At 41.9% G+C, this 26511-nt stretch overlaps 3 protein-coding genes across 4 annotated transcripts in view; 1 reads left to right on the forward strand and 2 right to left on the reverse strand.

Moving 5' to 3' along the window:
• Positions 1 to 26511, forward strand: part of LOC116041340 (hepatitis A virus cellular receptor 2-like) — a 180113-nt gene that overhangs the window by 80700 nt on the left and 72902 nt on the right. The gene's annotated exons all lie outside the window — the stretch shown is intronic.
• The window catches only part of LOC116059867 (Fc receptor-like protein 5), a 125286-nt gene that overhangs the window by 46991 nt on the left and 51784 nt on the right, over positions 1 to 26511 (reverse strand). The window contains exons 8-19 of the mRNA XM_035993827.1: positions 25569 to 25604; positions 24598 to 24861; positions 24276 to 24518; positions 20395 to 20430; positions 19638 to 19901; positions 18605 to 18847; positions 13466 to 13501; positions 12709 to 12972; positions 11664 to 11906; positions 6476 to 6511; positions 5719 to 5982; positions 4674 to 4916 (exon numbers count right to left, since the gene is read on the reverse strand). Coding sequence (XP_035849720.1) covers positions 4674 to 4916; positions 5719 to 5982; positions 6476 to 6511; positions 11664 to 11906; positions 12709 to 12972; positions 13466 to 13501; positions 18605 to 18847; positions 19638 to 19901; positions 20395 to 20430; positions 24276 to 24518; positions 24598 to 24861; positions 25569 to 25604 — 2172 coding nt within the window. The remainder of the gene's footprint in view (positions 1 to 4673; positions 4917 to 5718; positions 5983 to 6475; positions 6512 to 11663; positions 11907 to 12708; positions 12973 to 13465; positions 13502 to 18604; positions 18848 to 19637; positions 19902 to 20394; positions 20431 to 24275; positions 24519 to 24597; positions 24862 to 25568; positions 25605 to 26511) is intronic.
• LOC116059873 (butyrophilin-like protein 1) overlaps positions 1 to 26511 on the reverse strand; it is a 267674-nt gene that overhangs the window by 14031 nt on the left and 227132 nt on the right. The window lies entirely within an intron of this gene.

Raw genomic sequence — 26511 nt, forward strand, 5'->3', positions numbered from 1 at the left:
CGTTGCTGCACCATCGGTGTGTGAATGTAAATCTGATGAGCAGGCGGCACGCTGTATGGCAGCCTCGGCCACCAGTGTATGGATGTGTGGTTGTTATTACTGTCTTGCTCCCGCCCCAGACCCATCTGACCAATAAGAGGACGTTTTTGCGTGGTTGGTAGCGCTTTATAACTGCACTCCATTTACTCAGTAGTCTGTAGTAGTAGTAGTCTGTAGTATTTACTGTACTTAAGTAGAATTTTGAGCTACTTTACTAAGTGAGTCTTTCCATGTTCTGCTCCTTCCTACTTGTACTCTACTCCATCTCAGAGACAAATCATGTACTTTTTACTGCACTACATTTATCTGACAGCTTTAGTTTCTTTACAGATTCAGATTTTTTTACTGTATGTTAAACAGAGTCCAGTAGGCTGACTTGTCACTATAAGAGGCTTCATTTGAATTATCATCCTGCTTCTGTGTCAGATGTAACCAATAAAACCGGTTTCAAACAGGATTCTTTATTCTCTCCACTAATAACATCAAAATGTTGGAGAGTGAAGTTGCAGCACCTCCCTGGCTGTGTGTGTGTGTGTGTGTGTGTGTGTGTGTGTGTGTGTTCTTGTTTAACTATATTTGTGTGGTCCAAAAACCAGGAGTCCAGTATACTTGTGGGGTCCCAACAGCTTTGTGGGGCCAAAATGCTGGACCCCACAACTTTAAAGGTCTGTTTGAGGGTTAAGACTTGGTTTTAGGATTAGGGTTAGAATTAGGTTATGGTTAGGGTGAGGGTAAGGGTTAAGGTTAGGCATTTAGTTGTGATGGTTAAGGTTAGGGTAAGGGGCTAGGGAATACATTATGTCAATGACGTGTCCCCACAAAGATAGTGAAACACACTGTGTGTGTGTGTGTGTGTGTGTGTGTGTGTGTGTGTGTGTGTGTGTGTGTGAGTGTGTGTGTGTGTGTGTGTGTGTGTGTGTGTGTGTGTGTGTGTGAGTGTGTGTGTGTGTGTGTGTGTGTGTGAGAGCAAGAGAGTGTCTGTGTGTGTGTGTGTGTGTGTGTGTGAGAGAGAGAGAGTGTGTGTGCGTGTGTGTGCACATGCGCATATAGAGTAGTTACTTCCAGGTAAAGCAGATCTCGGCAGCTACTGTGTATTACTCTACAAGTCAAAAGTTTTAGAGCATTTAGATACTTCATATCGATCTTTAAATGATTGTACGGTTGTGTTTAATTAGTTTGCAACAACAATCTGGTGCATTACAATAAAACAATTGGTCAAAGCACAAAAACAAGTTAAATAAACTTGTGTCAAGCAGTTGCACTCAAAGATTTTAATTCACAAGTAAAAGTGCCCTAGGGGAGGAATGCACTGAGATAATAACCACACTTGTGGTCCGACAGGCCCTGAGCAATGACTGCTGCAACCACTTCCTATTATTACACTGCCAAGTACTTTGAACACTCATAAAGCCTAACATGTGTCCTAACAATCCCTAAGTAAATCATCCCTTTTCATCTGAATGGAGCAGAGCACCTAGTTTAACAAAAGTCCTGAGCTGGACTACTTTTAAATCAAGATTACAACCTTTGCTTTCCACTAAACTGTTAACTATATTGCACTTATATCTTTATTCTTTTGATCAAATGTCTTTCATGCATTCTTTTAAATGCTGTTTTAATGTTTTATTCTATGACATGTTTTAATGTGAAGCACATTGATTCTGCCTCATGTATGAAATGTGTTTTTATAAATAAATGAGGCAACGCCAATGCAAGATAACTTGTTCTTTGTATTCATTTTGATATGTCTGCAACCGTGGTTTATGTCCTGCTGCCTGTCTCGGCCAGGCCGCTCTCGTTCACAGCTCATTCAGTCAAGAACTGTATTTCCAATAGATCTTAGAGAAATCCTGATAGCGGAGAGCGTATATCATTTAGTTGACTACAGAAATAGCTTCAGAAGGAAAAATCAGCTTCAAGCAGCTCTACGCATCTACGTCTCAGGTGTGTTTGTCTTCTATTACTCCATAGTGATTTTTCAACAAACCTCTCTGACAGCTTTATTCAGTGTAACTTGGCAAGCAGCCAGCATCAAGTCATGATCAGAAACAGCTCAGAGAAAACAAAATCACGCACAGAGATCTGTATTTAACAGCAGCTACGCTGCGTTCCATAGCCGCCACCGCCTCTGTATGTTTGGGCAGCCCAGGAGGGCCTATTTTATTGTAAAATCGTTATTTATTAATAAAACTCTATGTTCCTCCACACTCCGTCAGCCCAAACAACGCCCCTTTGCTGTGATACATTCACAACACACCACGGCCTGTCAAGAGCTATTGCTTAAATATACTGTGGTGGTGACCTAGTTTTCTGATGAAACACACACGACAACGACAGATCTCAAAGACAGTCAGAGGATGTCACACTCTGTGAGACACACAACCAATCCAACAAGCACCAGTTCTCTCCATCTGACTGGAGACACACAATATGAATCTGACTCCAGAACAGCAGACCACTTCAGGCAAAACTATGGAAACAACCTTTATTGAAAATATTCTGTATATTACATATGTGGCAGTGGCTGTCAGTTCAGGGGAAATATAAACTCAAAGCAATGCCATTATATTGAAAACAGTATGTTTAAATCATCTTCCAGCTGTAACACTAGTTAAGCTGAGATGTGATGCACAGTGCTGACCGCCTTGATGCCATCACAGACAGGCAAGATCTTCTCAGCTCGGATGGGTGCTGTTGCCATTGAGACGGCTAGGTCATTTCCTGTCAGAGGAGTCAATATACATGTTATAAACAGTTTTAAATGCTTTTATAAAGAGTGTTAAGCCTGGAAACAAGCCAAAGATGAATCATGGCCATAAAACATTTGATTTGGCGCAGAAAAGACTGTGTAAAGAAACTATCATAGATTCTCACGTAGTATATACTTGGCACACTAGTAACCTGACCCAGGTTGTTTAGGGTGTATGTAACTCTAACTGATAGTCACAGTGATGTCGTACCATACTTTGTGGGGTTCATATGTCGAACCACCTGATCTGGTCCCTGCATACCTCCTCCCTTATCAAAAAAGCTAACCAACGCCTGCACTTCTTAAGGAGACTGAAGCCCAAAAAGGCCCATGTCAACCCAGCAGTCCTCACCACCTTCTACAGGGGAACCATTGAGAGTGTGCTAACAAGCAACATCTCGCTCTGGTATGAGAGAAGGGCGCTGAGGAGGGTGGTAAGGTCAGCTGAGAGGACCATTGGGGTAACGCTGACACCTATTGAGAACTTGGCCAAACAACATGCCACAGTTCTCTCTCCTGCCCTCAGGCAGGCGGTATCGCAGCCTAAGAAGTAGGTCTGTGCGGTTCGGCAGCAGCTTCTTCCCGACTGCAATCAGACTGTTGAACAGAACCACACTGTGAACTGAGACAGTGTGGGATATACAGTATGTGTGCATATTATATATGTATATGTATGGTTATGTGTGGGATATGCGTATACACATGTGTATTTCTACATCTCTCTTATTTTTTTTTTTAAATGCTAGCTACAGTGCTGCTCATACTATGCATCTGCATCCTGATAAAGTTCCCTTGGCCTTTGGAATTAAAATAGCCCCACATCATCACATACCCTTCACCATACCTAGAGATTGGCATGGTTTGATTTCAGTTAGCCTAATAGCTAACTGAGATAAGATCCATATCAATGCAAATCAAACCAGCTATTAGGCTAACTGAAATCAAACCATGCCAATCTCTAGGTATGGTGAAGGGTATGTGATGATGTGGGGGTATGGTGAAGGGTATGTGATGATGTGGGGGTATGGTGAAGGGTATGTGATGATGTGGGGGTATGGTGAAGGGTATGTGATGATGTGGGGGTATGGTGAAGGGTATGTGATGATGTGGGGGTATGGTGAAGGGTATGTGATGATGTGGGGACCAAGGGAACTTTATCAGGATGCATAGTATCCTGGATCCATGAAATAACTGGCCTTTAAAAATACACATCTGCCTTCCTCTATGGGAATTTAACATAGGGGTATGTATAATTATGGCCCCTGTATTTTAAGGAAGAACATTTATTTATTTACGATACATTATTCATTCACAAAAAAATTGGTGTCCTTAAAGGTTGGATTTTTCCTCATTGTTTTAATTAAGGCATTAAGATCCATTTCCAAAAGATGATTTTTTATTCCTTTTTTTAGTCAACTTTAGCATGGGTATGAATACTTATGAGCAGCACTGTATCTTATTTATATATCGTATTTTTACATTATTTATAATTGCATTGTTTTAGCTACTGATGGGTTTTTATGGTGGTCCAATGCAACGTAATTTCATTCTACACTGCACTTCCTTAAGTGTTTTTTTTGGAATGACAATAAAATAATCTTGAATCTTGAAATTTGTGGTTAAATTGATTGATACCTGTTGTTTTAATTTAAAGACAACATGATGAAAGTAGAGATGCCGTCGGGACAGAACACAACAAGGTGGCAGACCAGTCTGAACACAAGGTGGAGGGGGTCTGAGGCAAGGGGCGGAGCTGACCCTGAGGAAGGGGGCGGCAGCGAGCTCGAAGGAGGGCTTGTGGTCGTAGGTTTCCCTGTAGAGAGAATCAGCTGTCAGGTGAATATCTGGATGAATGAACTCCTGAAATCAAAGGTAACCTCCTCACCTGTGACAGAGACCCAGCTGGATGGAGACTCTCCAACACTGCTGATGTTGCACTTGTAGAGGCCTTCATCAGACCTGGAAACATGGTGGATGGTCATGTGACCTGCAGGCTCAGTCCTGATGAAGGAGCCATCTTTATAGAAACCAGCTGGGAGGTTGGAGATCCTCTTTGTTTGACAGTGCAGAGTGAGGTCTTCTCCCTCCATCACAGGGAGGACAGGACTCTGCAGGATCACTGGTCCACCTCAACACAGAGACAAACTACAGCATGTCATCCATTCACACACAGCATCAACGTAATCATGAATGTTCAGATGGTGAATGAATGAACAACATAATCCCTTTTTTTCCTTTGGAGTTTGACCATCTCAGCGCCACCTCTCCCTTTTCTTTTAAGGCTTTCCATCATTAGACTCACACACTATCTGTTAACGTTACCGATAGACTTCCAAACATGACAAAGAAAAAAAGAGGTGTTCGATGGCTTTACATCATAGGCTTACCAGGGCTATGCCATTTGGAGTCCGCTCACTGGTCCCCCTATATTTCTGAAAATCCTAGACATAGTTGTGACTGTTAGTGCTTTCTGATTAGCGTGTGTTTGTAAATAAGAGTCTGCTGCGGCTACCGTACGGGTTGAGCAGAGGCTGCACAGTTTGACCAGCGGGCAGCGGCACACCAGGCCGCCGGATGGTGTTGCTAAGAACTTATCAGACCGGCCCTCGCGGCCTCGAAAACTCTACCGACCCGCCGGGAAAAGTCCCGACGAGTCTGAACTGAAGAAGTCTCTTGGATAGGACAAGAAACGTCCTCAAGAATTCCTGAAAGACCAGTTGCCTTTACCTATTACAGAGGATGTAAACAAATAATTTGTAAATCTTTACAAAGGAAAAAAAATAAACCAAATCTTCTTCAAAACTCGCTATCTTTAGCGTATACCATGCTAGCTCATAGTTTGTTGTTTCCCGAAGCGCTGTTTGAGAACAACAACACATAGAGAGCGGAAGGTGAGGGACATCCGGAAATAATCCTGGAAATGTACTTACCAGTGACAGTGATGTTGATGCTGTTACTGGTTGCTCCCTCTCTGGAATCACACCAGTAAACTCCACTGTCCACTGGGGCAATGTAGCCGATTTTACAGGAAGAACCAGCAGGTGTTCCCCAGCCATCTCCACACTGAGTCCTGGTTTTTCTGGTTGTGTTCCTCCTCAGAGTCCATCCAGCAGAGCTGTCGTCCTCCTCACAGCTCAGAGAGACAGATTCATCTTTAAACATCTGAGAGCTGCTGGGACTCACAGTCAGAGAGGCTGGAGGGAGGAGGGTTTAGAAAACACTAAATTACTTCTGGAAGAAAGAGAGGGTCATAAAATTGTTTGTGTGGAGACTGAAGACAGATTTCAGATGTCTAAAATATCTCATAGCTGCTTTATTTGAAGTCCCATTAGAAATTGTTCATTAGGATAACTTGTATACTCACTCCAGTCCAGTCCTTTCTCTGACAATCTGCCTCACTGTCTGACATGAGATGAAGCTGATTGATCGGCTGAGGGCTGAACATGTTGTGTACTGTGTACTGTACTGTGTCTGTTTTATCACAGCAGCGTCTACTAGACATTAGAGGATCTGCGGCTCACTTCCGCTCTGACACATTTAGCTGAGAAAAGTGCTGATTGTTTTTGTGTCCTATATAATGTGATCAACGTAACGTCTAATGTCATGCGTCCTCAGCTCGGACTCTACTATCAGGGTTTCTCAGACTGAATCAGGGGGTTTCAGATGTGATAGAAGAATTTTACCGACCTTGGTTTGTTGTGCTGCTCAGCAGTGAGGTCAGAACTGAGGAGAAATCAACCTCAGGTTAGTTTAGCTTTTACTGCAGTCAGACAGAACAACTGTGAGCTCAGAGAAGATGGAGTCCATGCTAAATGGCCAGCCTTTTGTTTTTAATGAGAACTTTAACAGAACAAACATAACAGCAAAGAACACAGCTCCTTTGAGTTAGAACAAATCTCACAATGCTCACACTGATCGGTAAACTGTAAGATGTTATAATATCCAAAGTTTTCCAGCTGATATTATCTCGCCTTCATTCTTCTTTGCACAGCAATGTTGTGACAGAAATTTGTGACAGAAATTTGAAAAGAACAGAATGTACTTACAGATCAGCCATTGCAGAGATGTTTGTGCCATCGTATCTGTTGATGATGTGACATCAATCACTTTGAATGTTTGTCTCAGAGCAGCTAAGACCACCATTTCCTCTGTGTGCTTTAATGTTTGGTTTCCTCTGCAGTAAACAGGAAGCTTGCAAAAACTGTAAGTTTACATCCGTAGAGATAAACATTGTTGTTTGTGATCAGATATTCTTAAAGAGGATTATTTATTATTTGTTTATTTGTGATTGTAGTTGTGATGCCCAGCAATGTGTGGTCACATTATGTGGTTTAATAATGTATATTTTGAATAGTTGGCATATGTATAAGGACCTCATTTTTATTAAATATACATATATATATATATATATATATATTCCAAATTTCCACCACAAGGGGGCCTCGCCTCCCAGTGAGCTGGCATATTGTGACTGAAGCCGACTCTCGTCTTTAGTCTGGCAGAAGCGAGAGAAGGAAACACAATACCTGTTGCCGGTCTCATCATTTTCCTGTTCTTTTCAGAACGACATTTTAATCTGACTACAGGCCTCACGCCAGGGGCCTGTTACATAGTCATTTCTCTGAAGTTACATACAGAGTATTTATGTTAAATTAAGAGCAGTTAAAACTGTCCGGTCAAATTTGACCGCAAACAGTAAACTAAGGGGGGTAGCTACGGTGGCCGACAGGGGCAAACGCCCTGCAACTTAAAAAAAACACATGCAAATAGACAAAACACAAGCAATTTAAGAAAACATCTTCATTAATTTGAAAACACATGCGCAGCATTCAGAAAACGCACTGCAAATACCACAACACAACCAAATATATAAACGCACTGCAAATACCACAACACAACCAAATATATAAACGCACTGCAAATACCACAACACAACCAAATACATAAACGTGCTGCAAAAAGAAAAGCACACACACCCCGAAAACATATGCAACAAAAAAACGCTGTATCCAGATTACACAACGGAAGTTCTCCAGACCTCTAGAGGGAGCAGCTGGTGGAACAGCTGGATTTTCGACCCCACGGGGAGAGAGCGCTCTGCCTTTTTATTAGAGTCGGGTATGGCTGCAGCCTGGAGAACTCCCGTGTCATGCCTCCCTTCCATAGACTTTATATTAAATTAATATATGTATATATATAAATATATATCTCCCGGCTGGTGCCTTCCCCGAGCTTCGACTTTTCAAAATAAAAGCTTGCGTCTGGTCCCTATGTCTTCGTACTTTGGTGTTTTGGATGTTTTTGAACTAAACAGTACGGCAATCATGCTAATGAATACAATTACTTTTTCAGCAGATGTCTTAGTTACAACACGATGGAGTTAGCAAAGCAGTTTTGTGTTTATATGTGCAGGCAGGATTTATTCAGTTTGATAAATCCCCAGAATAGCTGTAGAGTGACAACATGTTGCAGACACAGTTAATGCCACAGCCTCAGATGTCGGACCGTGGCCCAAATTATAAAATAAATGGTCTGATATTAAAGTTGATGCAAAAAACCCCTAGCTCTACACAGAGAAAGTGTTTGTGCCACGGGACACCGGAGCTGATCCCCCTTGAAGTGGGACCGGCACGGTGTGGTTTCTCAGAGTGCTCCTCTCTGTAACGCTGGGCCCAAAACAGCACAAAGACCAAACAGGACAGGTCAGAACCGGCTCTGAGGCCACTCGTCTTCTTGCTGTCTGTCTCTGGCCCAAAGAACTGACAGACAAAAAACGCTGCGCAATAGTGCAGAGAGGATCAGTTTTGAAAGGCGTTAGATAAAAATTTAATGAAGGTGGAGAACAACAGATGGGGACATGACATGTTCACCTTAGGTCCCCAAAATGTTAAATCCACCACTGCGCCCAGCGTTTGGACCCTTTTTTGTGGATTCGTACATGCCCTAAACGCACCTGCGCCAGGCACTTCACGGCATGCGCTTAGATCGTTAAAATTGCTCCCTTTGCTGCACCATCGGTGTGTGAATGTTTATCTGATGAGAAGGTGGCACGCTGTATGGCAGCCTCGGCCACCAGTGTATGGACGTGTGGTTGTTCTTACTGTCTTGCTCCCGCCCCAGACCCATCTGACCAATAAGAGGAAGTTTTTGCGTGGTTGGTAGCGCTTTATAACTTCAGTCCATTTACTCAGTAGTCTGTAGTAGTAGTAGTCTGTAGTATTTACTGTACTTAAGTAGAATTTTGAGCTACTTTACTAAGTGAGTCTTTCCATGTTCTGCTCCTTCCTACTTGTACTCTACTCCATCTCAGAGACAAATCATGTACGTTTTACTGCACTACATTTATCTGACAGCTTTAGTTTCTTTACAGATTCAGATTTTTTTACTGTATGTTAAACAGAGTCCAGCAGGCTGACTTGTCACTATAAGAGGCTTCATTTGAATTATCATCCTGCTTCTGTGTCAGATGTAACCAATAAAACCGGTTTCAAACAGGATTCTTTATTCTCTCCACTAATAACATCAAAATGGTGGAGAGGGAAGTTGCAGCATCTCCCCGGCCGTGTGTGTGTGTGTGTGTGTGTGTGTGTATGTGTGTTTGTGTTCTTGTTTAACTACATTCGTGGGGTCCAAAAACCGGGAATACAATATACTTGTGGGGTCCGGACAGCTTTGTGGGGCCAAAATGCTGGACCCCACAACTTTAAAGGGCTGTTTGAGGGTTAAGATTTGGTTTTAGGATTAGGGTTAGAATTAGGTTATGGTTAGGGTGAGGGTAAGGGTTAAGGTTAGGCATTTAGTTGTGATGGTTAAGGTTAGGGTAAGGGGCTAGGGAATGCATTATGTCAATGTCCCCACAAAGATAGTGAAACACACTGTATGTGTGTGTGTGTGTGTGTGTGTGTGTGTGTGTGTGTGAGAGAGAGATAGTGTGTGTGCGTGTGTGCATATACAGTAGTTACTTCCAGGCAACGTCAAAGCAAGATAACTTGTTCTTTGTATTCATTTTGATATGTCTGCAACCGTGGTTTATGTCCTGCTGCCTGTCTTGGCCAGGCTGCTCTCCTTCACAGCTCATTCAGTCAAGAACTGTATTTCCATTAGATCTTAGAGAAATCCTGATAGTGGAGAGCGTATATCATTTAGTTGACTACAGAAATGGCTTCAGAAGGAAAAATCTGTTTCAAGCAATTCTACGCATCTACGTCTCAGGTGTGTTTGTCTTCTATTACTCCCTTTGCTGTGATACATTCACAACATACCACGGCCTGTCAAGAGCTATTGCTTAAATATACTGTGGTGGTGACCTAGTTTTCTGAGGAAACACACACGACAACGACTCAAAGATCTCAAAGACAGGCAGAGGATGTCACACTCTGTGAGACACACAACCAATCCAACAAGCACCAGTTCTCTCCATCTGACTGGAGACACACAATATGAATCTGACTCCAGAACAGCAGACCACTTCAGGCAAAACTATGGAAACAACCTTTATTGAAAATATTCTGTATATTACATATGTGGCAGTGGCTGTCAGTACAGGAGAAATATAAACTCAAAGCAATGCATTTATATTGAATACAGTATGTTTAAATCATCTTCCAGATGTGACACTAGTTAAGCTGAGATGTGATGCACAGTGCTGACCGCCTTGATGCCATCACAGACAGGCAAGATCTTCTCAGCTCGGATGGGTGCTGTTGCCATTGAGACGGCTAGGTCATTTCCTGTCAGAGGAGTCAATATACATGTTATAAACAGTTTTAAATGCTTTTATAAAGAGTGTTAAGCCTGGAAACAAGCCAAAGATGAATCATGGCCATAAAACATTTGATTTGGCGCAGAAAAGACGTGTAAAGAAATCCTGATAAAGTTCCCTTGGCCTTTGGAATTAAAATAGCCCCACATCATCACATACCCTTCACCATACCTAGAGATTGGCATGGTTTGATTTCAGTTAGCCTAATAGCTGGTTTGATTTGCATTGATATGGATCTTATCTCAGTTAGCTATTAGGCTAACTGAAATCAAACCATGCCAATCTCTAGGTATGGTGAAGGGTATGTGATGATGTGGGGGTATGGTGAAGGGTATGTGATGATGTGGGGGCCAAGGGAACTTTATCAGGATGCATAGTATCCTGGATCCATGAAATAACTGGCCTTCAAAAATAAACATCTGCCTTCCTCTATGGGAATTTAACATAGGGGTATGTATAATTATGGCCCCTGTATTTTAAGGAAGAACATTTATTTATTTACAATACATTATTCATTCACAAAAAAATTGGTGTCCTTAAAGGTTTGATTTTTCCTCATTGTTTTAATTAAGGCTTTAAGATCAATTTCCAAAAGATGATTTTTTTTTATTCCTTCTTTTAGTCAACTTTAGCATGGGTATGAATACTTATGATAATATAATAATACTTTAATAATAATAATACTTATTTTACATTATTTATAATTGCATTGTTTTAGCTACTGATGGGTTTTTATGGTGGTCCAATGCAACGTAATTTCATCCTACACTGCACTTCCTTAAGTGTTTTTTTTGGAATGACAATAAAATAATCTTGAATCTTGAATCTTGAATCTTGAAATTTGTGGTTAAATTGATTGATACCTGTTGTTTTAATTTAAAGACAACATGATAAAAGTAGAGATGCCGTCGGGACAGAACACAACAAGGTGGCAGACCAGTCTGAACACAAGGTGGAGGGGGTCTGAGGCAAGGGGCGGAGCTGACCCTGAGGAAGGGGGCGGCAGCGAGCTCGAAGGAGGGCTTGTGGTCGTAGGTTTCCCTGTAGAGAGAATCAGCTGTCAGGTGAACATCTGGATGAATGAACTCCTGAAATCAAAGGTAACCTCCTCACCTGTGACAGAGACCCAGCTGGATGGAGACTCTCCAACACTGCTGATGTTGCACTTGTAGAGGCCTTCATCAGACCTGGAAACATGGTGGATGGTCATGTGACCTGCAGGCTCAGTCCTGATGAAGGAGCCATCTTTATAGAAACCAGCTGGGATGTTGGAGATCCTCTTTGTTTGACAGTGCAGAGTGAGGTCTTCTCCCTCCATCACAGGGAGGACAGGACTCTGCAGGATCACTGGTCCACCTCAACACAGAGACAAACTACAGCATGTTAACCATTCACACACAGCATCAACGTAATCATGAATGTTCAGATGGTGAATGAATGAACAACATAATCCCTTTTTTTCCTTTGGAGTTTGACCATCTCAGCGCCACCTCTCCCTTTTCTTTTAAGGCTTTCCATCATTAGACTCACACACTGTCTGTTAACGTTACCGATAGACTTCCAAACATGACAAAGAAAAAAAGAGGTGTTCGATGGCTTTACATCATAGGCTTACCAGGGCTATGCCATTTGGGGTCCGCTCACTGGTCCCCCTATATTTCTGAAAATCCTAGACATAGTTGTGACTGTTAGTGCTTTCTGATTAGCGTGTGTTTGTAAATAAGAGTCTGCTGCGGCTACCGTACGGGTTGAGCAGAGGCTGCACAGTTTGACCAGCGGGCAGCGGCACACCAGGCCGCCGGATGGTGTTGCTAAGAACTTATCAGACCGGCCCTCGCGGCCTCGAAAACTCTACCGACCCGCCGGGAAAAGTCCCGACGAGTCTGAACTGAAGAAGTCTCTTGGATAGGACAAGAAACGTCCTCAAGAATTCCTGAAAGACCAGTTGCCTTTACCTATTACAGAGGACGTAAACAAATAATTTGTAAATCTTTACAAAGGAAAAAAAATAAACCAAATCTTCTTCAAAACTCGCTATCTTTAGCGTATACCATGCTAGCTCAAAGTTTGTTGTTTCCCGAAGCGCTGTTTGAGAACAACAACACATAGAGAGCGGAAGGTGAGGGACATCCGGAAATAATCCTGGAAATGTACTTACCAGTGACAGTGATGTTGATGCTGTTACTGGTTGCTCCCTCTCTGGAATCACACCAGTAAACTCCACTGTCCACTGGGGCAATGTAGCTGATTTTACAGGAAAAACCAGCAGGTGTTCCCCAGCCATCTCCACACTGAGTCCTGGTTTTTCTGGTTGTGTTCCTCCTCAGAGTCCATCCAGCAGAGCTGTCGTCCTCCTCACAGCTCAGAGAGACAGATTCATCTTTAAACATCTGAGAGCTGCTGGGACTCACAGTCAGAGAGGCTGGAGGGAAGAGGGTTTAGAAAACACTAAATTACTTCTGGAAGAAAGAGAGGAGCATAAAATTGTTTGTGTGGAGACTGAAGACAGATTTCAGATGTCTAAAATATCTCATAGCTGCTTTATTTGAAGTCCCATTAGAAATTGTTCATTAGGATAACTTGTATACTCACTCCAGTCCAGTCCTTTCTCTGACAATCTGCCTCACTGTCTGACATGAGATGAAGCTGATTGATCGGCTGAGGGCTGAACATGTTGTGTACTGTGTACTGTACTGTGTCTGTTTTATCACAGCAGCGTCTACTAGACATTAGAGGATCTGCGGCTCACTTCCGCTCTGACACATTTAGCTGAGAAAAGTGCTGATTGTTTTTGTGTCCTATATAATGTGATCAACGTAACGTCTAATGTCATGCGTCCTCAGCTCGGACTCTACTATCAGGGTTTCTCAGACTGAATCAGGGGGTTTCAGATGTGATAGAAGAATTTTACCGACCTTGGTTTGTTGTGCTGCTCAGCAGTGAAGTCAGAACTGAGGAGAAATCAACCTCAGGTTAGTTTAGCTTTTACTGCAGTCAGACAGAACAACTGTGAGCTCAGAGAAGATGGAGTCCATGCTAAATGGCCAGCCTTTTGTTTTTAATGAGAACTTTAACAGAACAAACATAACAGCAAAGAACACAGCTCCTTTGAGTTAGAACAAATCTCACAATGCTCACACTGATCGGTAAACTGTAAGATGTTATAATATCCAAAGTTTTCCAGCTGATATTATCTCGCCTTCATTCTTCTTTGCACAGCAATGTTGTGACAGAAATTTGTGACAGAAATTTGAAAAGAACAGAATGTACTTACAGATCAGCCATTGCAGAGATGTTTGTGCCATCGTATCTGTTGATGATGTGACATCAATCACTTTGAATGTTTGTCTCAGAGCAGCTAAGACCACCATTTCCTCTGTGTGCTTTAATGTTTGGTTTCCTCTGCAGTAAACAGGAAGCTTGCAAAAACTGTAAGTTTACATCCGTAGAGATAAACATTGTTGTTTGTGATCAGATATTCTTAAAGAGGATTATTTATTATTTGTTTATTTGTGATTGTAGTTGTGATGCCCAGCAATGTGTGGTCACATTATGTGGTTTAATAATGTATATTTTGAATAGTTGGCATATGTATAAGGACCTCATTTTTATTAAATATACATATATATATATATATATATATATTCCAAATTTCCACCACAAGGGGGCCTCGCCTCCCAGTGAGCTGGCATATTGTGGCTGAAGCCGACTCTCGTCTTTAGTCTGGCAGAAGCGAGAGAAGGAAACACAATACCTGTTGCCGGTCTCATCATTTTCCTGTTCTTTTCAGAACGACATTTTAATCTGACTACAGGCCTCACGCCAGGGGCCTGTTACATAGTCATTTCTCTGAAGTTACATACAGAGTATTTATGTTAAATTAAGAGCAGTTAAAACTGTCCGGTCAAATTTGACCGCAAACAGTAAACTAAGGGGGGTAGCTACGGTGGCCGACAGGGGCAAACGCCCTGCAACTTAAAAAAACACATGCAAATAGACAAAACACAAGCAATTTAAGAAAACATCTTCATTAATTTGAAAACACATGCGCAGCATTCAGAAAACGCACTGCAAATACCACAACACAACCAAATATATAAACGCACTGCAAATACCACAACACAACCAAATACATAAACGTGCTGCAAAAAGAAAAGCACACACACCCCGAAAACATATGCAACAAAAAAACGCTGTATCCAGATTACACAACGGAAGTTCTCCAGGCCTCTAGAGGGAGCAGCTGGTGGAACAGCTGGATTTTCGACCCCACGGGGAGAGAGCGCTCTGCCTTTTTATTAGAGTCGGGTATGGCTGCAGCCTGGAGAACTCCCGTGTCATGCCTCCCTTCCATAGACTTTATATTAAATTAATATATGTATATATATAAATATATATCTCCCGGCTGGTGCCATCCCCGAGCTTCGACTTTTCAAAATAAAAGCTTGCGTCTGGTCCCTATGTCTTCGTACTTTGGTGTTTTGGATGTTTTTGAACTAAACAGTACGGCAATCATGCTAATGAATACAATTACTTTTTCAGCAGATGTCTTAGTTACAACACGATGGAGTTAGCAAAGCAGTTTTGTGTTTATATGTGCAGGCAGGATTTATTCAGTTTGATAAATCCCCAGAATAGCTGTAGAGTGACAACATGTTGCAGACACAGTTAATGCCACAGCCTCAGATGTCGGACCGTGGCCCAAATTATAAAATAAATGGTCTGATATTAAAGTTGATGCAAAAAACCCCTAGCTCTACACAGAGAAAGTGTTTGTGCCACGGGATGCCGGAGCTGATCCCCCTTGAAGTGGGACCGGCACGGTGTGGTTTCTCAGAGTGCTCCTCTCTGTAACGCTGGGCCCAAAACAGCACAAAGACCAAACAGGACAGGTCAGAACCGGCTCTGAGGCCACTCGTCTTCTTGCTGTCTGTCTCTGGCCCAAAGAACTGACAGACAAAAAACGCTGCGCAATAGTGCAGAGAGGATCAGTTTTGAAAGGCGTTAGATAAAAATTTAATGAAGGTGGAGAACAACAGATGGGGACATGACATGTTCACCTTAGGTCCCCAAAATGTTAAATCCACCACTGCGCCCAGCGTTTGGACCCTTTTTTGTGGATTCGTACATGCCCTAAACGCACCTGCGCCAGGCACTTCACGGCATGCGCTTAGATCGTTAAAATTGCTCCCTTTGCTGCACCATCGGTGTGTGAATGTTTATCTGATGAGAAGGTGGCACGCTGTATGGCAGCCTCGGCCACCAGTGTATGGACGTGTGGTTGTTCTTACTGTCTTGCTCCCGCCCCAGACCCATCTGACCAATAAGAGGAAGTTTTTGCGTGGTTGGTAGCGCTTTATAACTTCAGTCCATTTACTCAGTAGTCTGTAGTAGTAGTAGTCTGTAGTATTTATTGTACTTAAGTAGAATTTTGAGCTACTTTACTAAGTGAGTCTTTCCATGTTCTGCTCCTTCCTACTTGTACTCTACTCCATCTCAGAGACAAATCATGTACGTTTTACTGCACTACATTTATCTGACAGCTTTAGTTTCTTTACAGATTCAGATTTTTTTACTGTATGTTAAACAGAGTCCAGCAGGCTGACTTGTCACTATAAGAGGCTTCATTTGAATTATCATCCTGCTTCTGTGTCAGATGTAACCAATAAAACCGGTTTCAAACAGGATTCTTTATTCTCTCCACTAATAACATCAAAATGGTGGAGAGGGAAGTTGCAGCATCTCCCCGGCCGTGTGTGTGTGTGTGTGTGTGTGTGTGTGTATGTGTGTTTGTGTTCTTGTTTAACTACATTCGTGGGGTCCAAAAACCGGGAATACAATATACTTGTGGGGTCCGGACAGCTTTGTGGGGCCAAAATGCTGGACCCCACAACTTTAAAGGGCTGTTTGAGGGTTAAGATTTGGTTTTAGGATTAGGGTTAGAATTAGGTTATGGTTAGGGTGAGGGTAAGGGTTAAGGTTAGGCATTTAGTTGTGATGGTTAAGGTTAGGGTAAGGGGCTAGGGAATGCATTATGTCAATGTCCCCACAAAGATAGTGAAACACACTGTATGTGTGTGTGTGTGTGTGTGTGTGTGTGTGTGTGTGAGAGAGAGATAGTGTGTGTGCGTGTGTGCATATACAGTAGTTACTTCCAGGCAACGTCAAAGCAAGATAACTTGTTCTTTGTATTCATTTTGATATGTCTGCAACCGTGGTTTATGTCCTGCTGCCTGTCTTGGCCAGGCTGCTCTCCTTCACAGCTCATTCAGTCAAGAACTGTATTTCCATTAGATCTTAGAGAAATCCTGATAGTGGAGAGCGTATATCATTTAGTTGACTACAGAAATGGCTTCAGAAGGAAAAATCTGTTTCAAGCAACTCTACGCATCTACGTCTCAGGTGTGTTTGTCTTCTATTACTCCCTTTGCTGTGATACATTCACAACACACCACGGCCTGTCAAGAGCTATTGCTTAAATATACTGTGGTGGTGACCTAGTTTTCTGAGGAAACACACACGACAACGACTCAAAGATCTCAAAGACAGGCAGAGGATGTCACACTCTGTGAGACACACAACCAATCCAACAAGCACCAGTTCTCTCCATCTGACTGGAGACACACAATATGAATCTGACTCCAGAACAGCAGACCACTTCAGGCAAAACTATGGAAACAACCTTTATTGAAAATATTCTGTATATTACATATGTGGCAGTGGCTGTCAGTACAGGAGAAATATAAACTCAAAGCAATGCATTTATATTGAATACAGTATGTTTAAATCATCTTCCAGATGTGACACTAGTTAAGCTGAGATGTGATGCACAGTGCTGACCGCCTTGATGCCATCACAGACAGGCAAGATCTTCTCAGCTCGGATGGGTGCTGTTGCCATTGAGACGGCTAGGTCATTTCCTGTCAGAGGAGTCAATATACATGTTATAAACAGTTTTAAATGCTTTTATAAAGGGTGTTAAGCCTGGAAACAAGCCAAAGATGAATCATGGCCATAAAACATTTGATTTGGCGCAGAAAAGACGTGTAAAGAAATCCTGATAAAGTTCCCTTGGCCTTTGGAATTAAAATAGCCCCACATCATCACATACCCTTCACCATACCTAGAGATTGGCATGGTTTGATTTCAGTTAGCCTAATAGCTGGTTTGATTTGCATTGATATGGATCTTATCTCAGTTAGCTATTAGGCTAACTGAAATCAAACCATGCCAATCTCTAGGTATGGTGAAGGGTATGTGATGATGTGGGGGTATGGTGAAGGGTATGTGATGATGTGGGGGCCAAGGGAACTTTATCAGTATGCATAGTATCCTGGATCCTTGAAATAACTGGCCTTCAAAAATAAACATCTGCCTTCCTCTATGGGAATTTAACATAGGGGTATGTATAATTATGGCCCCTGTATTTTAAGGAAGAACATTTATTTATTTACAATACATTATTCATTCACAAAAAAATTGGTGTCCTTAAAGGTTTGATTTTTCCTCATTGTTTTAATTAAGGCTTTAAGATCAATTTCCAAAAGATGATTTTTTTTAATTCCTTTTTTTAGTCAACTTTAGCATGGGTATGAATACTTATGAGCAGCACTGTATCTTATTTATATATCGTATTTTTACATTATTTATAATTGCATTGTTTTAGCTACTGATGGGTTTTTATGGTGGTCCAATGCAACGTAATTTCATCCTACACTGCACTTCCTTAAGTGTTTTTTTTGGAATGACAATAAAATAATCTTGAATCTTGAATCTTGAAATTTGTGGTTAAATTGATTGATACCTGTTGTTTTAATTTAAAGACAACATGATGAAAGTAGAGATGCCGTCGGGACAGAACACAACAAGGTGGCAGACCAGTTTGAACACAAGGTGGAGGGGGTCTGAGGCAAGGGGCGGAGCTGACCCTGAGGAAGGGGGCGGCAGCGAGCTCGAAGGAGGGCTTGTGGTCGTAGGTTTCCCTGTAGAGAGAATCAGCTGTCAGGTGAACATCTGGATGAATGAACTCCTGAAATCAAAGGTAACCTCCTCACCTGTGACAGAGACCCAGCTGGGTGGAGACTCTCCAACACTGCTGATGAGACACTTGTAGAGGCCTTCATCAGACCTGGAAACATGGGGGATGGTCATGTGACCTGCAGACTCAGTCCTGATGAAGGAGCCATCTCTATAGAAACCAGCTGGGAGGTTGGAGAACCTCTTTGTTTTACAGTGCAGAGTGAGGTCTTCTCCCTCCGTCACAGGGAGGACAGGACTCTGCAGGATCACTGGTCCACCTCAACACAGAGACAAACTACAGCATGTCATCCATTCACACACAGCATCAACGTAATCATGAATGTTCAGATGGTGAATGAATGAACAACATAATCCCTTTTTTTCCTTTGGAGTTTGACCATCTCAGCGCCACCTCTCCCTTTTCTTTTAAGGCTTTCCATCATTAGACTCACACACTGTCTGTTAACGTTACCGATAGACTTCCAAACATGACAAGAAGAAAAAAGAGGTGTTCGATGCCTTTACGTCATAGGCTGACCAGGGCTATGCCATTTGGGGGCCACTCACTAATCCCCCTATATTTCTGAAGATCCTAGACATAGTTGTGACTGTTAGTGCTTTCTGATTAGCGTGTGTTTGTAAATAAGAGTCTGCTGCGGCTACCGTACGGGTTGAGCAGAGGCTGCACAGTTTGACCAGCGGGCAGCGGCACACCAGGCCGCCGGATGGTGTTGCTAAGAACTTATCAGACCGGCCCTCGCGGCCTCGAAAACTCTACCGACCCGCCGGGAAAAGTCCCGACGAGTCTGAACTGAAGAAGTCTCTTGGATAGGACAAGAAACGTCCGCAAGAATTCCTGAAAGACCAGTTGCCTTTACCTATTACAGAGGACGTAAACAAATAATTTGTAAATCTTTACAAAGAAAAAAAAATAAACCAAATCTTCTTCAAAACAAAATACCATGATAGCTCGAAGTTTGTTGTTTCCCGAAGCGCTGTTTGAGAACAACAACACATAGAGAGCGGAAGGTGAGGGACATCCGGAAATAATCCTGGAAATGTACTTACCAGTGACAGTGATGTTGATGCTGTTACTGGTTGCTCCCTCTCTGGACTCACACCAGTAAACTCCACTGTGGGATGGGACCATGTAGCTGATTTTACAGGAAGAACCAGCAGGTCTTCCCCAGCCATCTCCACACTGAGTCCTGGTTTTTCTGGTTGTGTTCCTCCTCAGAGTCCATCCAGCAGAGCTGTCGTCCTCCTCACAGCTCAGAGAGACAGACTGTTCTTCAAACATCTGAGAGCTGCTGGGACTCACAGTCAGAGAGGCTGGAGGGAGGAGGGTTTAGAAAACACTAAATTACTTCTGGAAGAAAGACGGGAGCATAAAATTGTTTGTGTGGAGACTGAAGACAGATTTCAGATGTCTAAAATATCTCATAGCTGCTTTATTTGAAGTCCCATTAGAAATTGTTCATTAGGATAACTTGTATACTCACTCCAGTCCAGTCCTTTCTCTGACAATCTTCCTCACTGTCTGACATGAGATGAAGCTGATTGATCGGCTGAGGGCTGAACATGTTGTGTACTGTGTACTGTACTGTATCTGTTTTATCACAGCAGCGTCTACTAGACATTAGAGGATCTGCGGCTCACTTCCGCTCTGACACATTTAGCTGAGAAAAGTGCTGATTGTTTTTGTGTCCTGTATAATGTGATCAACGTAACGTCTAATGTCATGCGTCCTCAGCTCGGACTCTACTATCAGGGTTTCTCAGACTGAATCAGGGGGTTTCAGATGTGATAGAAGAAGTTTACTGACCTTGGTTTGTTGTGCTGCTCAGCTGTGAAGTCAGAACTGAAGAGAAATCAACCTCAGGTTAGTTTGAGCTTTTACTGCAGACAGACAGAACAACTGTGAGCTCAGAGAAGATGGAGTCCATGCTAAATGGCCAGCCTTTTGTTTTTAATGAGAACTTTAACAGAACAAACATAACAGCAAAGAACACAGCTCCTTTAAGTTAGAACAAATCTCACAATGCTCACACTGATCGGTAAACTGTAAGATGTTATAATATCCAAAGTTTTCCAGCTGATATTATCTCGCCTTCATTCTTCTTTGCACAGCAATGTTGTGACAGAAATTTGAAAAGAACAGAGTGTACTTACAGATTGCCCATTGTAGAGATGTTTGTCCCATCGTACCTGTTGGTGATGTGACATCAATCACTTTGAATGTTTGTCTCAGAGCAGCTAAAACCACACATTTCCTCTGTGTGCTTTAATGTCTGGTTTCCTCTGCAGTAAACAGGAAACTTGCAAAAACTGTAACTTTACATCTGTAGAGATAAACGTTGTTGTTTGTGATCAGATATTCTAAAAGAGGATTATTTCTGTATGTGTTTATTTGTGATTGTTGTTGTGATGCCCAGCAATGTGTGCTCACATTATGTGGTTTAATAATGTATATTAATAGTTGCTATATGTATATTGCTGTATAAGGGCCTAATTTTTTTCATTTGGTGTAAATTAATTTTGTCAGCTGTATTCCAAATTTCCACCACAAGGGGGCCTCGCCTCCCAGTGAGCCGGCATATTGTGGCTGAAGCCGACTCTCGTCTTTAGTCTGGCAGAAGCGAGAGAAGGAAACACAATACCTGTTGCCGGTCTCATCATTTTCCTGTTCTTTTCAGGTTAGTCACTAGCAAAAACACACATATGTGGTCAAAATAATGTCAGTACCAAGTATGAATGCTTTTCCATGTTTTATACTGGATGAAGATTTTAGTTAGAAGGTATTTAGATGAACACAGAATAACGTGGTCGGAATGCTACAGCTAAAGCCGAGCAAGCTAGCTTCACTTACAGAACGTGTGTGTCACGTCGGGTATATTGTCCTATTTTGAGGCTCCTATGTGATTTTATTTCGTAAAGCCCTGTCATGTTAAATGCTGTTTAAGCAAGTGTGTGTTTGAAATACTGTTAAGATGTATAGTTAACTTTTGCTTGTGTAATGTCTCACGCCAGCTGTACTATTTTGTTAATAGAATTAAGCACAGCATTCTGCCTGTGCGTCTGGAATCTTATTTGTAACGAGTAACGTTGCAGTTATTAGTTATTAGTACAGCTATTAAAGCTGTAAGCAGCAGACCAAAGAAGTTTGGGAAAAAGTGTATTTTACTTTCATTTGGATATGAAGACAAACAGCACACATGGATTCTGAAAATGATGTTTATTTTGGAAACTGAATTCAAGTTATGTGGTGATTATGGTAATTTGATTATGTTCTTATGAGAAGGAATGTGAAATTGAGAACATATTTAAAGTGCATGTTTATGTGTAAAATAAAGTCTGGCAGAAGCGAGAGAAGGAAACACAACACCTGTTGCCGGTCTCATCATTTTCCTGTTCTTTTCAGAACGACATTTTAATCTGACTACAGGCCTCACGCCCAGGGCCTGTTACATAGTCATTTCTCTGAAGTTACAGACATGAAGGTAAAAAGGTCTTTATGCCCTTTCCTCAAAAATTCAGTTTATTATAAAACAGTTTATTAAAAATTGTTCCTGGCCCAAGTTTCTCTCTAGTGTCTTAAATAAATAGTATTGTCAGTTAAAACTGAAATTCATTTTGCAACCATAGTCAGTTCCATTTAAGAAATGAACACATAGTTACACATAAGACCCTTTCCATAGACGTATAAAGGACAAACATATCCCACTAAAACCTCTGGATTAAGATCTCAGGTAGTTGAGCAACAGGACAGACGGATGTATGAAAGACTTCTTCAGCCTGTTGCGCTTAACCTTCTAACACTGTTCAGGTCAAAAATGATCGATTTACATATTCCCTGTGTCATAAACATGGCCTTTTTCATCAGATTGCCTCAAGACGTTATGATAGCCTTCACAAAAGGCATTTGAACCAATACAATTCATTGTGACTACTTTGTTGAACTTTGAGTGATTTATTCAACATGGTCACACTTCTTTTGTTTATAGTCAAAAATGATCACCATAGGAAATGAATGGGAAAGAGTATAATTTTCATCCAGGAGATGAAAGACATCTCCATACACACACTCCTACAACTTTCCTGTGCTTGTGTGCCCATTCTACACACACACACACACACACACACACACACACACACACACACACACACACACACACACACAAACACAGTTCATGTTGTCAGCTCATGTTCCCACTTGTGCATGTGAACCACCAATGTTCGCACACAAATGCATGTACGCACACACAGAAACACACACACACACACACACACAAACAGACATACACACACATGCACACCCACCCTGCACACACACACACACACACACACACACACACACACACACACACACACACACACAATTCATGTTGTCAAGTTACCAATTGTGCATGTGAACCACCAATGTGGATCCATCTTTTAAAAACCATAGACCTTCCCGTTCTGAATGAAAAATACTAAAATGGATCCACTTCTCTGTTTAATCTCAGTTTTACAGAGTATTTTTAGAAATACTTCCTCCCACTGCTCTGGTCTCCTCTCTCCTCAGGATTTATCTAGACCTCCTCTGCAGCGTATTATACCCAACCTTTAACCCCCCTCCATGCTTTCTTTTCTTTTCCTTGTTTTTCCTTCATTTTCTATTTTATTTGACTTTTCTTTATTGCTTTAATCCATATTTATGATTAATAATAACTGTTTTTGTTGGAAGTTTTCCATATTTATGTCTTTTATAGCATGCTTCTCAGATTAGTAAGTGAACTGTGAACTGTGAACTGAACTGAGCATGTGTAAAGAAAGAGAAGGAGCTGTGCTGCCACCTGCTGGCTGTCTGACTCAACTGATATGATGCTTTCATCCAAACACATTTTTACAATGAGCATCTCATTCCCAGTCTCAGCAGTGATAGAGAGCTGACGTTAAAGACACTGACTGAACTGAGAACTGAAATACAAACCCTGTAAAAGACAGAAAGTTACGCAGATCAATTTCATGAAAAACTACGGAAAAGCTTTATTGTTATAACATAAAATATTCAGGATTACAGAGATAGCTGTGGCTGGCAGTAAAGGAGCAATTCAAACTTAAAGCAATGATTTCATATTGAATATGTTTAAATCATAATTATATCAAGACGGCCGGGGGAACTGTTTCTGATCTACGGAGATTTCAGCTTCTCTTCAGATCAGTTCAGAAGTGATGCTCTCTGGTGACAGCGGTGATGTCATTCTCATATTCATCATCCAATCCCTCCTCAGCCTGGGTGGGCGAGGTCATCACCATGGCAACAGGTAGGCCGTTTCCTACAGTCAGAGCAGGTTAGAAAGAAAATGTAGATAATTGATCAGCTGAAGAGTTCTGTTAGAGACAACTGTCAACCATCAACACCAGTTGAGTTGAGAGAGTTACCTGTGGCCCTGTGTCAATATAAAGACACCATGATGAAAGTGGAGATGCAGTACGGACAGAACACCACCAGGTGGCAGACCAGTCTGATCACAAGGTGGAGGCGGTCTGAGGCCGGAGGCGGAGCTGTTGTTGTGAACACAAGGCTGGGGGGGGAGTCTGAGGTCGGGGGCTGCAGAGAGCTCCAAGCAGGGTTTGAGGTCGTATGTTTCTCTGTAGAGAGAATCAGCTGTCAGGTGAATATCTGGATGAATGAACTCCTGAAATCAAAGGTAACCTCCTCACCTGTGACAGAGACCCAGCTGGGTGGAGACTCTCCAACACTGCTGATGTAACACTTGTAGAGGCCTTCATCAGACCTGGAAACATGGTGGATGGTCATGTGACCTGCAGGCTCATTCCTGATGAAGGAGCCATCTTTATAGAAACTAGCTGGGAGGTTGGAGAACCTCTTTGTTTTACAGTTCAGAGTGAGGTCTTCTCCCTCCGTCACAGGGAGGACAGGACTCTGCAGGATCACTGGTCCACCTCAACACAGAGACAAACTACAGCATGTCATCCATTCACACACAGCTTCATCAATACTGACTCCACAGTCTGATCTTACCAGTGACAGTGATGTTGATGCTGTTACTGGTTGCTCCCTCTCTGGACTCACACCAGTAAACTCCACTCTCCAAAGGGTCCATGTAACTGATGTTACAGGAAGAACCAGCAGATCTTCCCCAGTCAACACCACACTGAGTCCTGGTTTCTCTGGTAGTGTTCCTCCTCAGAGTCCATCCAGCAGAGCTGTCGTCCTCCTCACAGCTCAGAGAGACAGATTCTCCTTCAAACATCTGAGAGCTGCTGGGACTCACAGTCAGAGAGGCTGGAGGGAGGAGGGTTTAGAAAACACTAAATGACCCCGAGAAGAAAGTCTGAAACCCAAACTTGTTTCCTAATATTTGTGTCCTAAATTATGTGATTAATGTAATGTCTCATGTATAATGAGAGGACAAAAAACAGACAAAAACTGGTCATTTACTTGCACGAATGTGAGGCGTCATGTAAACAGAAATTAGTTTTTTTTTGTTTTTAAACCAGCATGTTACTGCGCTCAGTTGAAGATCTGTCTGACAGGTAAATAAATCCTCATATAACACTGATCCTGTCCACAGTGGAAACATGGCAGTTTGACTTTGTAGGAGATATTCCTACTTTTGCTAACTTTGTTATTTTACCACTGAATGGGAATAGAACCTTTACATCTCTATAGACTGACACTTATACGTTTTTGCTGTAATGGATTTAAGTATGAAAAAGACAACTTTAGAAAAGGGAAGCTGTGTGTTTTAGTACGTCACAAACTTCAAGTAAAGTAGTTCTCATAATCTAACTATAGAAAGGGGAACATATCATCTCTGCTGGGCGTAAACCTTGTATGTTGAAACTGGTTGCATTTCAGGAAATGAACAAAATGCTCATTTGAAAACATTTTATTGAGCTAATGAAGTCAGACAACATCAACCCGTCCCTGTTTGAATATCTGTAACCCTGTGTACTTTAATATAAAGTGTTCTCAGAGTTTATACTGACCTTGGTTTGTTGTGCTGCTCAGCAGTGAGGTCAGAACTGAAGAGAAATGGACCTCAGGTTAGTTTGAGTTTGTGATACAACAAGACATTTAAAGTTTAAATAATGAATGGAAATAACACAAAAAACTGTAAAATCATGTACACAACATTTCAAAATGACTCGCATCATTTATTCTCATAAACTTGTTATATTTACATTCAGAAGCATTTTTAGCCAAACAAAAACATTTCATTTTCTATTTCTATAAGCTGATGTTTTTAGAAAGGCATAAAGAGTTTACTTACGGAGTAGCCACAGTAGAGATGTTTCCTCCATCCTAACAGTTGATGAAATGATGTCTACACTTTGTTCAGTTCCATAGGTTACATATAGGCTATTTGTCTTGTCTTGGATTCTTGGGCGCCAATGGGTGCATCGGTTTGAATTATGTTTTCATATATTCGCTCTCACGATCACTTACCACTGCCAGGGTTGCAACTGAAATGAAAGGCTAAAGCAACGGCAGTTTATGGAAAGCACAAGTGTAATTATGGTCAGATCTTGTGCCTGACTGATGGGGAAGTGATATTACTAAGCGTTGTGATTTACACATCTACAGCGTCTGCTTTTTTTGCCAGCTTTCCTTCCTGTTTTAGGAAACAGCGACTGCATTGCTTTTTGCCTGTAAAATCGTGTCTGTGTTCTTCATATTTATGTAGAATTACAGTTTGATCTTCTTATGTAAAATATGCTGCTATGGTAGATGTTTGCGATTGGTCATGCTGTGCAAACACCGCCTCTTTTATGTGAACGCTTGTGTCGCTGGATTGGGAAACCCTGATGGTTGATTGAACTAGTTGGTAACCACTGTCGTGATACAGCTTATGCAGGACCGCGGTTGTTAGGTTAGGTAAAGCCGGGTAACTGAAATAAATCCAGGGCATGTTGATCTTGATTCATAGTA

This window comes from Sander lucioperca, chromosome 17 (assembly GCF_008315115.2).
Source record: "Sander lucioperca isolate FBNREF2018 chromosome 17, SLUC_FBN_1.2, whole genome shotgun sequence".
NCBI classification, from domain to species: Eukaryota; Metazoa; Chordata; class Actinopteri; order Perciformes; family Percidae; genus Sander; species Sander lucioperca.